Below are 16,397 nucleotides of genomic sequence, written 5' to 3'. Positions count from 1 at the left end.
ATGGGATTAACCCATTTTATGATACAATTTACACTAATTACAAGACCTTTTAATACACTAAGCTACAAATACGATCCAAATACTATATGATTCAGTCCCGATTCAAACACGGATATTGCCGAAAATTAATTTCCTGTGTTGGCGGGTACTTGTCGTTTGACTTTTCACGCGCCACGCTTACCTGACATGGCGTCTGCTCCTCATGTCCACGTCGTAAATACTTTTGTGGTCTTTTGTCGGACATTTGTGTTTAAGTTGAGACAGAAAACAGACGTGTCGTTGTAGGCACGGTGACAGACTACTTCATGCAACTGTGACATGTCTTCAAAATACATTTGCGAAATGCATCATGGGATGGATTTGTAAGATGTCAACATCGTATGTGGACCAGTCCGGTCCCTTAGGGAAGACAAGCGTAATTAGCGCTGGATGCGGGTAAAATGTTTCGGCACGCTAGGACACTTCCAGTTCCATTTCCAAAGAAATGAAATAGTGGACTAGATGTTTTAAACCAAACCATTGATAACAATACCAACCACTCAGGTAAACCTCCAAGGACAGGTTAACTGGCCTCGAGCTATCAGCTTTTGTCACAAACTAGCTAACAACCTGCGAACATACTCACCAAACATTCGGTTACACGCATGCTAAGTGTCCTTGCTAAAGTTTCTCTTGAATTAGCATTCGGAGTCCACAGGCGGCCAAATTTTTCTTCTTGACTTCAACTGTTGGCACTAAGATGCTAAGCAATCGGACACTAAGGAGTCGCATTGGCATAATTGTGATTCCATTCAAATCGAAAGGCACCAAAGAACACTACTGCTTTGAGTGTTCTTTTGAGAAGAAGCATCAAATGGTGAAAGAGAAAAAATGGAAATGATAATGATAAAAGTGGAGGTGAATGAGGAGGTTTGGTGATTTGGGGGTGTTCAGGTAGGGGCTAAGGGGGGGTTTCTGGAGTCCAGCATTCTTACCTCTTATCGGTGTACCACCTGGTGAGGTAAAGTCAATGCAAATAAGACCAGAAAGAAGTTTCCATTAGTTGGGGACGAAGGAAACAACACAACAAGACTGTCAACTCTTAATGTGTAATTAGAATAAGTGTATAATAAGTATTTCTTGTTTTTACTAAGCTGTTATTAAGTGCTCTCCTCCCAGGTTTTCATTCTCACACTATCATTTTCTACAGGTGCTTATTTAAATGCTACACCTTGTTGTCAACATGGACTACAACTGATATTTACACAGTTTTCTTACAGTACACAACAGTTGCTAAGATACCAGTTACTTAGCTAACCTGTCTTACACTCAGCTCTCCTTAAGCTATCTGTCTTACTCGTAAACCAGCTAACAATTTAGCTACACTTCAGCTAACTGCATTTTACAAACAAACTGCTTGGTTAACCCCGAGCTATTTGTATTACTCATACACCAGCTAACAAACCATGGTAGAGTATTTCCCATGTGCTGTGCTACGCCAGTATAGCCAACTGCATTTTATGAACAAGGACTCAGCTAACCTCGATTTACCTGTCTTATCCAAAGACGAGATCACTTACAAGGCTTCACTCTAACAAGCAAATAACTGCTTAGCTACCAATACAGGCAGGTAGCTCAGAGTAATTTTCTTACTCTGAGCTACCTGCTAACAATCAATAATGCTAACATAATATTACCTACTACAATGCTACAATCTAGCTAACTGCTAACTAGCTAGGCTGCATCACGATACTTTTTTTTTTTTTTTTTAATCACAGTTGACTTTACACTCTTTAGGACATATACTGCCCACTCGGCTATACTTTAGCTAACTGCATTAGCCATGACTGCTAGGATACGCTACCTCTAGCCCTGACCTAACTGTGCTGTTAATGACTAATGGAAACTAGTTTCAATTAGTAACCAGACAGCTTTTTGTCTTTAGAGTTTAGTGCTTACTTAGCTAGCTACTCTTTGTATGTTTATAGCCATGGTGGAATGCTAAATAAGCTAATTGTGCTACCTTTTTGCTAACAATAGCACACCAAAAGTCTGTTATATGAGTCAGAGACATATGGAGGTTTGGTTACTATGCAGAGGTCATCGATCTGGATAGTAAACCAAGTGCCAGGACAGAGGGGCCCCGGAAGCTGTGTGGCCCCACTTGGCCATCAGCAGCTCTCCATGGGCCCGGAGGACCGGGTGGGCAGACGGGCTGGACCTGCCATGACACTCCGGCGTCAACTGGCAGATTCATGGGGTGTCATTGTGAAAAATAATAGTACTTTATTATCTTTTCACAATGTTTGCTTCAAGAGGAGGCAGTGGAGCAGCATATCGTGTTAATTAGCATTAGCGGGTTTGGGACACAGGTGTGTTTGCCTTGATGGCGGCGTTCAATTGATCTTCTTTCCAGGAGAGGGAATTCCGACTAGTGTACTGCCATGTTCCGTAGCGGCCATTTTGCGTGTTCACGTGGCAGCCGTGTTGGGTGTTGAAATGTAGCAGCCATGTTGTGTGTTACTGTACCTGAGCGCAGCTGCTTGATGCGTCCGTTGCTGCTTTCGATGTCCACGGGCAGGAAGTCTTTAAGCCAGAAGATCTCGGGGTCTGGGTTTCCACTAGCGGCGCACAACATGGTGGCCGTGCGTGTCCTCTCCACCACCTTCAGCTGAGGACCCATGTCAATGCTCGGGAAGCCGTGGGGGATCTGCTCCTCTGACACAACAAAACATCCACACAACAAATACAGTGAACCACCGACTTACCTATTCACTTTAAAAATTAAACAAAACAAAACAATAAAAACAACTGTTTAAAAATCTGCAATACAGAGAGGGCTACAATGATGAACCGCGTGATAAATCAGGGATTGACCGTACACACAAAAACCTTCAATAAGAAAAAAAAAAGCAATATAACAGTACTGTCGTTCACATGTTTAAGACTTTGTGTGTTTATTAGTATGGGCATAAATGTACAATAACACTGTATACTGTCCACTAATACCACAGTATATACGCTATCACTTATACAGAAAATCCCCTCTGTCATTTTAATTTAGGTATCTGATAACATTACCCTTAAAAATAAATGCCTTACAGATTATTTCATTCTGAAAAAAAATACTGGAACTGTGCATGTGCATGCATGTCTGCCTACACACTATATGCTTGCATTTTAACATTTTCGTTTGCTAAGATTCTACCAAAACTACATTTTTTTTTTTTACTGTTTCGAACATTGGACTGCAACGTAACAAGTGTGTAATCTTGATATTCTTTTCCTTTGCTGAGATTCCAGCACAGATTTGAGAGCCGCTCCGGTTTCAAAACACGTCACGAACAAAGTGTGAACATGAGGCGCACACCATTAAGGCGAGCACACCCGCAACCCGATCAGGCAGTCAAACAAAAGTGATAGAGGGGGGAAGGAGGACAAGGAATTTAGAGGGGTTTCGGCACTAAAGCAATGCATTCCAAAAACAGATTGTGCTTGTCTGGTATGTAAAATTCTACGCTGTGATGTAATTAAAAAAAAAAATACACCATTTAAAAACAAAATGGCAATAAAAATGCTAAAATAGAATTATGATAGAATAACCCTAACCCAGTTAAAAAAATAAACATATGTAAATGGAATATGAACAGTAAATACTACAACAAAAAAGAAATAGTAGCATAGCTTAGCAATAATAATAATGTTTATACATTCAATTTGGAGCGCCTTTTAAATAAAAAAATCATAAATAAAACTAGAAGCACAGTTTTACAAAAAAAAACTACATACAACATAAAAAATGTAAATAAAAATAGTATCATAGTATAGCCAAACATAAATAAATAAACGAATAATATCGCCTTATGTATCATCGCTGTCCATTTCTTTCATTTTTACAGGAAAGGTGTTTCCCTATCACAGACATCGCATTAACATGAACATTTCAAAAAGTGCCAAAATTGGACATGTGTTTCTCCACAGGGCAGCGACGATATAAACTTTTGAGATCAACGAATAAATGTCGTGGGCGTGTCTTAGGGATATAAAAATAAAATATCATCTAAAGTAAGCGGTTCAGAAAATGGATGCAGGGACAAAAGTGTCACTTTGACCGTTGGCATCTCTGCGTGGTGACCTTGTTGCGACGGGCGTGCAAACATGCGTGAAAATATACGTGCGTGCGGCGGAAGTTATGCCTGGTGGGTCACGACTGTGCAGAAAACAGAAAACAGGTGCGCACCTCGGCGCCTCACTAGAGCCACTGAGCTTGTCTCGGGGTCACTTTTTTGACTACATGCCACCTACAGAGGTCGACCTGTCAATTTCCCTTCTTCCGGGGTATTATCACAGCTCCGACTAGAGGCTAAAAGGTCTGAGGAAGTAGACGGAAGTGAGTCGGAGACACGTGTGAACGGTAATAGCGAAAAGCCGGGACATGAGTGTGATATGGAACACACGGGTCTCTGTACTGTGTGAAAAGTGTCGAATCATCTGATGTCATCTTTTTAGGCACCTGAGGTGGAACGGGGAGCGACGTGGGTGTGGAGTTTACCACCCTAGCTGTGTCTTGAGCCCCTTTTGCACAGCCCATGAAAGCAGGCGTCTTACCTTCCAGGACGGTGAGTTTGGCGCTGGCGTTGATCTCCCCCAGGCTGTTGGCGGCGGTGCACTCGTAGACGGCCTCGTCGCGGTGCGTCCTCAGCGGCTGGATGCGCAAAACCGAACCCGAGCCGTCGTCGAACTCGATCACCTGCGTGGGTGGGAGACTAGCTAGTTTAGCCTAGCTTAGGCAAGGCAAGGCTACTTTATTTATATCGCAGATGTCATAAACAAGGCAACTCAATGTGCTTCGCAGAACACCTCAAAGCATTTACAAACACAACAGCTGAAGACAATCAAAGGCGAAGCAAAGAGAACAGAAGTAGCTTATTAGAACATACATTGACAACATTAAAATGCAACTATTTTTCTGTGGTGGAAAAAGACATGAATGTAATTCAGGGGTGGGCAACTTAAATTCTGTGAGGGGGTCACAATTTTTCATTAGCGCTACTTGGGGGGGGGTCACATTGGACCACATACTTCTTAACCAGATGGATGACAAAAATGCTATTTTAAATAAGGACAAAATATGTGTCGGCCCGCAAATCGTGAAAATCTTGTAAACCCACCCCCAAAAATCTTTTTTTTTTCAAATACTTGTTTTAGTTCCGTTTCTATTAGTTTTAGTTTTTTGGTGATTTGTCATTTACAAGATTAAAAAAAGGTCACTAAGCAAAGTAGCGATTCTCAAACAAGCTGACCTTGGCTCTTCCGTAGCTACGGAGGTACAGCAATACTAAAATAAATACATTTAAAATGAACCCCGAAATGTCATACAAACGGATTACATTTTCACGATAATTCTAGTTCATTTTATGAACGCAAGATGTAGTTTGTTATTTTATTTTTTTTAAATGCATTTTAATTTTTATTTTAAAAAAATTCAATTTTAGTTGTAGTTATTTGGTCAGTTTTAGTGAACTATCCGAACTTTGGCTGGGGCTCCTGCTCAAGTGACTGAAGACGTGGAAGCGTTTGGAGTGAGGACCACCTAGCGAGGAGGAAGTTTTGCGTCCAATGACGCGCCTGAGTGGAGATCAGGTATGCGAGGGGTCTCGGGAATGGAATGGTTGGGGGTGGGTGGGGGGCGGTGGTGTTAAAGACTCCGAGGTCGGGCCACGGGGCCTTGCACTTCCGCCATGGCATTCCTGCACTAATGAGGGAGGCGGTGAGCGGCGGTCCTCCCGGTGGGGAGGCGTCACTTTGGCCTTCGGGCTTCACTTGGCAGCCAAGCACGAAGAAGACCAACATTCCTGGAGAACATTCCGGATTGCCCGCAACGCCGCCGGCCAATTAGGGCGCTCAGGTGGGCGCGAAGGAATGACGAGCAAAGAGAGAACCGAGCACCCTCACAACGACAACAACGACGCTCTCGTTTCGATCTCCTTTTAAAACGCCAACAGCACCAAAAAGAAAGGTGCTTTTCATATAATGTGTCTTCCGAGCAAAATGAGTTAAGACACGTAATTTGAATTTGGGGACTTTTAAACACACAAACAAAAAAGGCTCAAAAATGAGCTACAAAAATCTTTTATTAGAATTTTCAATTCTGCGTGTCAATGCCAAGTCCATTCACATATACAGAAATTTTGAGCAGAACCCAAATTGTTTGTAAATAGAACCATTCATATCTCCAGGTTCCACTGTTTATTTAAGCGTAAACATTTTGATTCAATTTGAATTTAATTTACATACTCGAAATGGTTTTACTCTTTTTTTTCCAAAATCACACACACCTCAAATCGCTGCGAGCTGACTTTCTTGCCCTTCTTCATCCAGGTGATGCGCGGCTTGGGCTCGCCCAGCGCTTGGCACACAAAGGAGGCCACGCCCCCCGAGATGCCCGTCTGGTCATCGGGCGCTTTGACGAAGCTGGGCGCGCCTGCGAGGACAAACGTGGCCGTCAAATGAGGCGTGCAGCAAATGACGTAGCAGCGTACCGTACTCACTGTCGGCGCGAGACGGCAGCGCCAGCCAGGCCAAGGACAACCAGAGCGCCAGGAGGGGAACGGCGCCACCGTCGGGCCGACACGTGCGGCCCATGCTCATCGTCTCCGCTCCGGCTGCTGATTGGCTAAAAAGTCAAGCCGTCGCCGAGAGGCACCTGCCGGGAGAAATGGAAAAGAGCACAAAGTTGTTGTTAATAATCAATGACTCTGCACACTCGCACTGAAAACGTCACATGACTTATTGCGGCCAATCGCCAGCAGGGAGCCTATCACTTATTCTGCTTTTCAGTTTCGTGGCGACTCATTAAAGTTCAATACCACACTCTGCCCCCGCACAAGGACGAAAACTCTTCGGAATTTAGAGTGATATTATCGTATTTGGTAGCGATGAGAAAATATCCCAAGGACCAGTTTGTCTTTGAAGGATCCCGAGAATTGGCCAAAATTACCTTGAAATCACTTCTTGTGGCTTTTTAAGGCATGGCTCCCTGAGACTTTTTTGCCGGTCTACTCATGTTAGACCTGCCTACCAAATTATATGTTACGAAGTGAAACTGACTTTGGGAGCTGAAAGTCACAGACATTTGAAGGACCTTGGCCCAAATGAGCTGAAAAGTCAACATGGCCGACTTCTTGTCAGATTTGGAAAATTTGAAGGACCCTTGGAAATGGCCAAAATGAGGCTAAAGTTCAAGTTGAAAACCAAATGAAAACGTACAAATGACCCTAAAATGGCCGCTTCAAAACAACATGGCTGACTTCCTGTGTCTTTTCATGCACAGCTTTTTGAGAACGTTTTGGAGGATCAACTTATGATAAATTTAAAAAAAGTCATGTTGGCATGTCCTTAAGGTGACGACGCCTCCTGACCGGACAGCTGCCCTGCGGCGACCTGTCGTAAACGCGCTTAAATGTGAACGCGGAGGAGCCAGCGCGTCTACGGGTGCCGCCGGCACCGACGCCGCCCGCCCGAGTGGTTCTACGTCCGAGCGAAACGTTTCCGACGTACGAGACAGGTTGTAGGTCACAATAAAGGTGGAAAATTGTTGAAATTATTGATTGTGGTCTCGTTTCTAATCGTACACTAACCTGCACGCTCACATTCCGGTACGCGGCAGCAGGGCGGCCCACCAATACATTATTTACATTATATTCTCAGACATGAAATAAATAAATAAATAAAACACTTGTGCATTTTTGTTAGTTAGATGAGCCGTGAAAACATCCAAGATGATTTCTTCATTTCTTCAAAACAACATGGCCGACATCCTGTGTGTTTTCAGGCATGGCTTCTTGAGGCTTTTTTGTGGGTCTACTCATGATAGATATGTCTACCAAACTTTATGTTCCTAAGTGAAATCGACTTCGGGGTCCGCCCCAAAATCCAATGCCCCCTGGAAATGGCCGAATAAACTGAAATTGGCTGCTCCAAACCAATATGGCTGACTTCCTGTATCTTTTAATGCATGGCTTCTTGAGACTTTTTTTGTGGGTCCACTCCTGATAAACATGTGTACCACATTTCATGTAGCTAAGTGAGATTGACTTTGGGGGCTGGATTTTCCAAAATTTGGAAGGGACCTTCGAAATGGACAAAATGAGCCTTAAATGGCCACCTAAAACCAACATGGCCGATTTCACAATGGCTTCTTCAGACTTTTTTTTTTTACATTCTCTGTTATGATGTTTCATTATGGTTTTACAAAATACAGAGCTATTTTCCTTCAAAAACATAAAGTGTTTTGTTTTGTTTTTTGAAGCTACAACAGACATTCAAGGTAAGTTATGAGCTTTGTCAGTGAACATATTAAACGCCTAAAAGCAAGGAACGACTGTTTTCCCGTTAAGGGGAAAAAAATCAGAAGTTTGATGTACTTTGGCGCAATGATGTCATGAAAATGAAGCATTAAATTAGCATTAGCGGATCTTTGAGCAATGATGTAAGAGAGCAGCCGCGTTCCGCTGGTGGGAACCGACTCATGGGGAACGTCCACAGTCGTGTGTGTGTGCGTGCGTGCGTGTGTGTGTGCGTGCGTGTGTGTGTGTGAGCGAGTGAATGTTGTGTCTCACAGACGTAATTCCAGCTGCATGAAACTTAAACTTCCCCCGGGACTCTTTTGCTTCGTAATGTGTCAGATTTCTCACCGGAAAATACACGGCAACCAGCCGGACAGCGCGAAAAGTGTTTTTTGTTTTTTTTCATGCCTCCCCGACAACTGGAATTGAAAAAAATATGTATATTATTATTAAAAGTTGCCACTGAGAACCAAAACAAATGAATAATTTCACATACAATTTGGGTCAAATTTGACAACCTCACGTCTACTTTTTTGGGACATCAAATGCAATTCTAGTCACTCAGTCGGCATGCATTATTACTAAAAAAAAAAAAATCTAGAAAATGTGTTTTCTAATGTAAGCAAAAAAAAGAAAAGAAAAAAAAGGATAAAACCTTTTGTTGTTGCTTATTCTTAAAAAAAATCTCAAAACTGTTTCCCGCCAATCCCAGATTTTTTTCTGTCAAACTAAACATGAAACGAAAATAATTGCACATTGTATTTAAAACAACTTTGCCTTAGAATGGACCTGCTAGCTTAATACGAATACATTACGGAAAATGCCATAGGCAGGCGAATGATTAGCCTCAACAGTTGCAGCGATATGACTCCATAAAAAAAATTATATTTGGACACAATTGGTGGAGCAACACATGTAGACATAATATCACAATAGACAAATATACTCTTTATCCTCTGACAAAAACAACCAACATTATTAAAACTTGCGGAGTTATTGAGACTAGCAAAAATTCATCTTGTTTCTTTTTTTTTTTGTTTTGTGGGAGGCTGAAATTAATTTACGGCATTACCATTCATTTCAAAGGAGAAAGATGATTTAAGAAAGGAGTGTTTTTGAGTTTCGAACAAATGAGAGTCGTATCTCAAGGTGCAGAACAATTTACCTACAATCATGCAACTCAGGATAATCATTAGCACAACTACATCATATATCGTAGCGTATATTGACTTTAGTCACCTTGTTTCTTGAACGCGCGATGCCAATGTTTGTGCCGACACCTGCGGCAGGTTCAAAGTGCGCGGCCGCGTCACCGAGCAGCTCTCCTTGATTCAACTCGATCTTGTTACTTACTAACAATTGCAGCAGTCGCTAACTGACTAGCCGGCACGGGCGGGCACACTCCGCTCACAAACACACACGTCGCATTCAACAGTCGTCGGATTATTGAAGGAAAGAAGGAAATGAACCGAAAAGATCACATTCGTTTATGTGCAGACAAATGTGCGATGAAAATGCCATTTTGAATTTTATGAGATGGAAATATAATTTCATGACTATCATTTTATAACATGTATACGTAATATATATATATATATATATATATATATTTTATTTTTTTTTAGTACAACTTTTTAATACAATTTTAATACAACATATACAGAAATTAACAACAGGGGCAGCAAGATCTAAAAAGCAAAAATAAAGACACGTGGTTCTAATCAATAACAATCTACTCCATCTGGCCCACAAAACTAAACTTCATATCCATTGACTACAAGCAGCAACATGATGTGCAAGCAGGTGTCTCACCTGCACCACACGGGTACACCGTATGAAGACCACTTCGTAGAAGACAAGAATTTTCTGACTCCTCAGGAGGAACAGGAAGGTCCAAAGGCTTAAAGAAGAAAAAGAAAAAGGAAGACATCCGAGGGACGAAGACGACTTTTCCGAAGGATGAAGAAGACTCTTCCGAAGAAGAAGACGCCCTCCAGAGAAGGAGGGTGAAGAAGAATTTCCTGAGATTCACCAACGCAGGCAGCCTTAGACGAATTCTCTTGCAAAGCCCCTAAAAAAGGCTCCTCCTTCTGGCTGCTCTCAGCATGGAGCCCGGGGGTGTCGTCGGAGGGTTTTTTTTTTGGGGGGGGGGGGGCATTAGTGTGGCGGTGGTGGGGGGGGTTACGGCGGGGTCACCCACAGGTGGAGGCCGGTTGCAGAATCGTGATCGATTCGACAGCGGAGATCGTTTGCTCGCGTCTGCTGGGAAGCGGCCCGCGTCTCGGGAGTGTGGATGATGTCACGGGTGTCGGGTTTCCGGCCAGGGGCCAGGGGGGCCATCAATCGTGGGGGTGGGGGGCTGCGGGACTAGGGTGGGAACTGTGCTGGAGGTTTGACCCAGGTGAGAGGGGCTCCTCCCTCCAGTGCTACCGCAGGAGAAGAGGAAGAAAAGGAGGAGGAGGAGGAATGTTTGTTGGGAAACAGCAAAAGTGTGAGCGTGGATGAGGGCGTCAGACAACTCACACTCGCTTTTTCGAACGTACAGAAAATCCGCAAATGTTGCCAAATGTTGAGAACTTCCTCCATTGAAGCCCGTGTAAGTTGAATTCTGAAAGCATTACGCGTATTTGAGAACCGAAAACGCTTCGAAAGATGGTCGGCTTGCGCGGCCGCTTTCGAGTGCCTCGTTGTCAGCCCTGAGTGTGCGCACGCCACATAGACAAAAATGGAAGAGCAAGGACTTTTTTGTAAAGTCCTTCTATGTGGACACGGGTGTCAGGTTATCGCGGCCACTTTAGAGCGCCTCGTCGTTTTCCCGTGAGCGCACGCCATGTCACAGCAGAGAGAAAAATGAACAACAAGAGCGTGCCCCCACGATAAACAGTGGTTCACAGTACGAGTTCAGACTCTCCAGGTGGGGTTGAACAGCTGTCGCGGCTCCTCGGGGTCGTGAACTTTGACCCCCACGAGGAGCACGGCGCGGTAAGAAGAGCACCGCAACGAAAGCCTCGACCCAACGCCGCGCGAGACGCCGGCGCCTCCGTCAGCGGCGGCCGGGCGGGATGCAGCCACGCCCGCCGATTGGCCACACCCACCGGGGGGGCGGCCCTGCCCGCTTTTGTGTTGGTGTCGTGTGACTTTTGACCCTGCGTGACTTCATGTTTTCTGCGGTGATTCATGTGTGGCAGAAACGCGAGATGCTTGCCTTTTGAAGGCAAAAAAAAAAAAAAAAAAAGCTTTGTGTTGTTGAAATGGATACCACCCCCACCCCTTCGACACACGCACGCACACACATACAACCGGCAACCCCCTAAAACACTTCCCTCACCACTACCTGGAGTAAAAAAAGACTTTTGTTTGCTTGATGTCGGATCAACGAATACTTCCTCAAGTAGCTAGCACGAGCCAATTAGTTGCCAGCGGTGTCGTCCACTCAAGTCATATAAACGCCTCCCTCAAATAGACGACGAGCAAAACACAGGCAGGGGAGTGTAACGACCTCCGTTTTCAGATTCGTTTATTTGAAAGGGGGCATTGCAATTTCATATAACACATGAAAAATCACGGTTCAAAAAAAAGTCCGAATTAGCCAAAAGGCTATTTTAGAGCATCTGATCTTTATTCCTTCATAAATTCATGAACAATTATCGGTGTTTCTCCATTTTCGATAATCTATTAAAGCCTCTAGTTTGTTCCCATCAAGCCTCCAGTGCATCAAGCGAGACAAAATGTGTGCGTTCATGTTCGTGTTTGTGTGTGCGCGATGAAGTGCGGCATCAGCACAATGCTGGTCTACTTCCCACTGGTCCAAAAGCTGCTACATTTTCAACACCTTCACGCACACACACGCGCGCGCGCGCGCGCACGCACACGCACGGCCTTGTGCCTGTCCAAGATTATGTAAGTGCAAGATTGATTGCCGTTGATTTTGAACGCCAGACAGCGAAGCCCCGCATATCGGTGTCAAGATGAACTCCGTGACTGCGCTTCAGCAACCGGAATCCGACTGTTCAACTCCCGCGGCCGACTACGTGCGTCAAGCATGTTTTTCAACAGTCTGACTGCAGATAATCGAAAAATAGAAGTTTCGATCGGGGGAAAAGATCACGCAGTTCATCGAGTGAATGGCGATTGCTGTGTAAAAAAAAAAAAAAAAAAAAAAGCCACCGATGTTCAACTCAGGCCGTGTGCTGAGTCAGCGTTGATAACAATGTTGATCAAAAGCCATTTCTTAATCTTGCGTTTGTTGTTTAATGGAGGTGTAAACAAAACAAAACAAAATATTACCATTAAGTCAATTATCTGTTTTTTTTTTTACATTAACAGCCGTTAATGTATATTACCTGCAAAGAGAGAGCAGAGTCAATCTCCCAGCATATTTTCTTCTGTCCTGTAACTATCACAATTTCACAGCAGAGTAGTAAAAAAAGACGAAGAAGAATCTGCTGATTCCTACGACCACAAAAAGATGAAAGTCTTCTCTATGGAGGCCCTCAGGAGAGCTCGTTAAAGTGAACGTCTGACCGGACCGGAGGATGAAAGACGGACACACGGCCCGAGACGCCCATCTCACACGCAACTGACTCCAGCTGCTTTCACACGGATGAGGATAACGATGCAGCATAGTTAGCTAACGTTAGCGCGCGTCCCAATACTTTTGTACAAAAATGATCATTTTGGTCACTTTTCACAGTCATGGGTGCCCCAAAAACTCAAATTCTACATGTTAATATACATATGCGGAAGGTGTCCCCGTTCTTCTGTTTGACAATTCAGAGTTGAGGACTTTTTTTTTTTTGGGTTAGCCTGGCATCGGTCCACCCCGAAGCGTCCCGCGGAGCGACAGATTGTCGAGGCGACGAGAGCGCGCCAGGCTCAGCGGGGTGGCATCCCGCCAGCGTCCGGGCCGGAGAAGTTCGGCCGGCCGGGACTGGATTCCGCTCGGAGCGGCGCGCTAGCACGGCGCTAACATGCTAACGACATATGGCCGTGATTCATCGCCTCCTCGGGAAGCGCTTGCCACAGGCGCCACAAAAATGGCCCCAAAATGACGTCCATCTTTAAGGATGAAGATCACATTTTTCATGGTATAATATATAGCGCCTCGTGGTATATATATATATTTTTTTGTGTGTGTGTGTGTGTGTGTGCGCTTGAGTATACAGTACATTCCCCCGCCATTGCGGCTTTGCAGTCCAGCTATTTCGTGGATTTGGTTTGTTGTAATTCTATTCTTGACCACTAGATGGTGCCACACAACTTACTTTGAGATGGTGTAAAATTGAACGAAGGAGAAGGAGAAGAAGAAGAAGGAGAAATATATATATATAAATAAAGATATATGATAAATTTGTTAGTTTGGAAAAGTCGGGATCGTTTACAGTACTGTAACACAGAAGGATCGTTCCATTCCATGACAGTGCAGTATACAATATTTTTGAGTTATCCAACGTTCAATAAATTACATATTTAAATGTGTTTGTATTATTTGTGTGTTTAAAAATGAAGTGTGATAAATGGCATAAAACATATCCTAGGGAGTATTTCAACTAAGCTATGTAGCGGATATCACTTATTGCGGGCGTGGTCTGGAACATAAATTATCATGGTTATTTTTCGATTATTTCTATATGCAGTAATGTTGAGTATGTTCAGTATTGCATTTTTGTAGACAAAAACATTTTGTGGTAAGCAACTGTATCTAATTGTCGAAAGACTGACAAGGCAAGATGTAATATTTGAGTGGTTGTACAGCCTTTTGTGAGCAAACTGTGTTTTAATGGGAAAAGATTACATTTGGCATGGAAAACACGCCTAGTTCTCCTTTTCGTGACAATACACAACATTTGTAGCATTTTTACGTCCCAAAAAATGTTTGGTGGCAATTGTGACATTTTGGTGGGCAAATGTCACACTTAAGTGTCAAACTAGAGGATGGGAGAGTCGTGAAAGCGTAGCGCCGCTGTGGCTGGAGTGCGGCGTGCATGCAGACGAGTGCGAGTCCTCCAGCATGAATGAAGAAGACGAGGAAGATGAAGATGAAGGCGGCATCATGTGCCGGAGCTTCATCAGTATTCCATCGCTCGCTCTCGGGATGATTCGCTCGCCCCTGCATGCCTTTGACGCGCTCAAATAACATGTTGCTCGGGGAAATTAAAGTTGACATCGGAACTGGTGAGAGCTAGTAGACTGTAGTCTTTTAGTGGCAACGCTTTCAAATGTGGAAGTGCCTTGAGATATGAGTCAAACCACTCACATTGGTTTCCTGCAGTGCAGGGGCAGTACCAGTTGGTGGCGGTAAAGCTACTTTACCGAGTGCCAAGAAACATGGAAGAACAAATTGTTACAGTGGGGCGTGGTCGCACACTTATGAAGCTCGTATCTCAAGGCGCTATTCAGATTTTTTATGATAATCGAGAGTGATTTCGTGGGCAAAGTAAAGTATTTTTGTGCCAAAATTAAACGTTCGGTGGTCGGATATTTTAATATAGTGAACGACTATGACATTTTCGTGGCAAAAAAAATAGCACTGTATAACGTCACCTTTTGGTTCGCAAATTGTATTTCAATGACCAAATTTTGGAGTGACATGGGAAAGGCAGTTGAAGCTAAAATCAGAATGCAACTGAATGCAACATAATACATTTATATAATAAAATGTACAAAATAATTAAGATTTAAAAAAATAGAATATCAATGAATCAATATTTAATCAATGCCAGTTTATTATTTTTAAATGTTTATTTGTTCTAATTGTCATTAAATTTGCTTTTAAAAAATGTTTTGTATGTTAAGTGTTAAAACTCCTTTTTATACTTGTATGACGGTTGAGAATTAGCAAACATTCATATTTCAACAATGAATAAATACAATTATAAAAACAATAAAAAAGCTCTAGTCTTAATAAATCAATTATAATTCATCATAAAAAGCTTATCTGTATTATTTTTCACATTCATTGGAGACATAAATAAAATTATCCAATATATAAACTTCAATTTAAAAAAATGAAGAATAACTCAAGTAAAACTACACAATCAAATTTTAATAGATCAGTAATGTATCATAACCAAATTGTTCCAATTATTATTATTACTATTATTATTGTTTTTGATATGATTGGTACTATTAATTGTATTGAATTTATGTCATCGTGTTATTAAAAGATTGAAATAAACATTTGCACTTGACGTAGTCCGCTGACAGGCACGCACTCATTTGAACACAGCGCGTGAACGGCGCGCGTACAGGTGTGACGGCGTGCACGCGCGCACACTCACCATGTTCCCGAGTAGGTGGAGGTGCGACGTGGTCTTCTTCTCCTTCAGGTGGTCCAGAGCAGAACATCAACAAACGCAAGAACCCCAAAACAAAAACAAAAACAAAATCAGTCCACACGCACAAGATCCACCGCAAAATCCTAAGAAAAAAGTCCCGATAAATCCTTGGCTCACGTGCACGGTTCTCCTCTTCCAGTGTCGTCCGGTGGTTCCGCTCGGTCCGCCTGCGTGGCTGCCCGTCAACAAAAAGAAGAAGAAAAAAGAGGTGGAGGAGAAGGAGGAGGAGGAAAAGAAAAAGATGAAGAAAGAAAGCCGTTGAGCTTCGCGATGATGCTCGCTTGTCGCTCGGAAAATCTCGGAGGAGCCCGGCTCTTTCCGGAAAGTCCAGCGCACGAGGCAACGGTGATTGGTCTGCTTGGATTTGGCGGCTAATTTGTGGCGCTCAAGTACACGTCATTCGTGATGTCCCAACACTCGCATCACTTTTGACAGCTTTTACATATTATTATCCAATGCTTCTTCAGATTCATTTTACATCTTTAGTTTTAACATTGATGACATATTATGCGAGTGTATATATATATATATATATATATATATATATATATATATATATATATATATATATATATATATATATATATATATATATATATATACACACACATATATACATATATATATATATATGTATACATATACACATATACATATATATACATTGTTTTTTAATCATCTACATTATAACTAGTCACCAAAATCCAACTCGGAGTCCTTTGTTAGCAAAACG

The 16,397-nt window shown here is 42.8% G+C and overlaps 1 protein-coding gene and 1 long non-coding RNA gene across 4 annotated transcripts in view; one reads left to right on the top strand and one right to left on the bottom strand.

Moving 5' to 3' along the window:
- Window positions 1–16,397, bottom strand: part of ptprfa (protein tyrosine phosphatase receptor type Fa) — a 41,548-nt gene that overhangs the window by 22,615 nt on the left and 2,536 nt on the right. For all 3 annotated transcript variants that reach the window (XM_086047642.1, XM_086047645.1, XM_086047644.1), the window contains exons 2-8: window positions 15,782–15,839; window positions 15,608–15,649; window positions 6,531–6,685; window positions 6,318–6,463; window positions 4,588–4,729; window positions 2,509–2,697; window positions 975–992 (exon numbers count right to left, since the gene is read on the bottom strand). In XM_086047642.1, coding sequence (XP_085903768.1) covers window positions 975–992; window positions 2,509–2,697; window positions 4,588–4,729; window positions 6,318–6,463; window positions 6,531–6,630 — 595 coding nt within the window. In that variant the 5' untranslated portion in view covers window positions 6,631–6,685; window positions 15,608–15,649; window positions 15,782–15,839. The remainder of the gene's footprint in view (window positions 1–974; window positions 993–2,508; window positions 2,698–4,587; window positions 4,730–6,317; window positions 6,464–6,530; window positions 6,686–15,607; window positions 15,650–15,781; window positions 15,840–16,397) is intronic.
- LOC147139176 (uncharacterized) lies at window positions 4,182–7,239 on the top strand. Its single transcript, XR_015089022.1, has 3 exons — window positions 4,182–4,393; window positions 4,489–4,598; window positions 6,361–7,239. It is a non-coding gene; the product is annotated as an uncharacterized LOC147139176 (long non-coding RNA).

The sequence above is a fragment of the Filicampus tigris genome, chromosome 12, assembly GCF_054856515.1.
Source record: "Filicampus tigris isolate MCC_2025a chromosome 12, RoL_Ftig_1.0, whole genome shotgun sequence".
In the NCBI taxonomy this organism is placed as follows: domain Eukaryota; kingdom Metazoa; phylum Chordata; class Actinopteri; order Syngnathiformes; family Syngnathidae; genus Filicampus; species Filicampus tigris.
The sequence above is the reverse complement of the archived record's forward strand: the minus strand, read 5'-3'. Positions and strand labels throughout refer to the sequence as shown.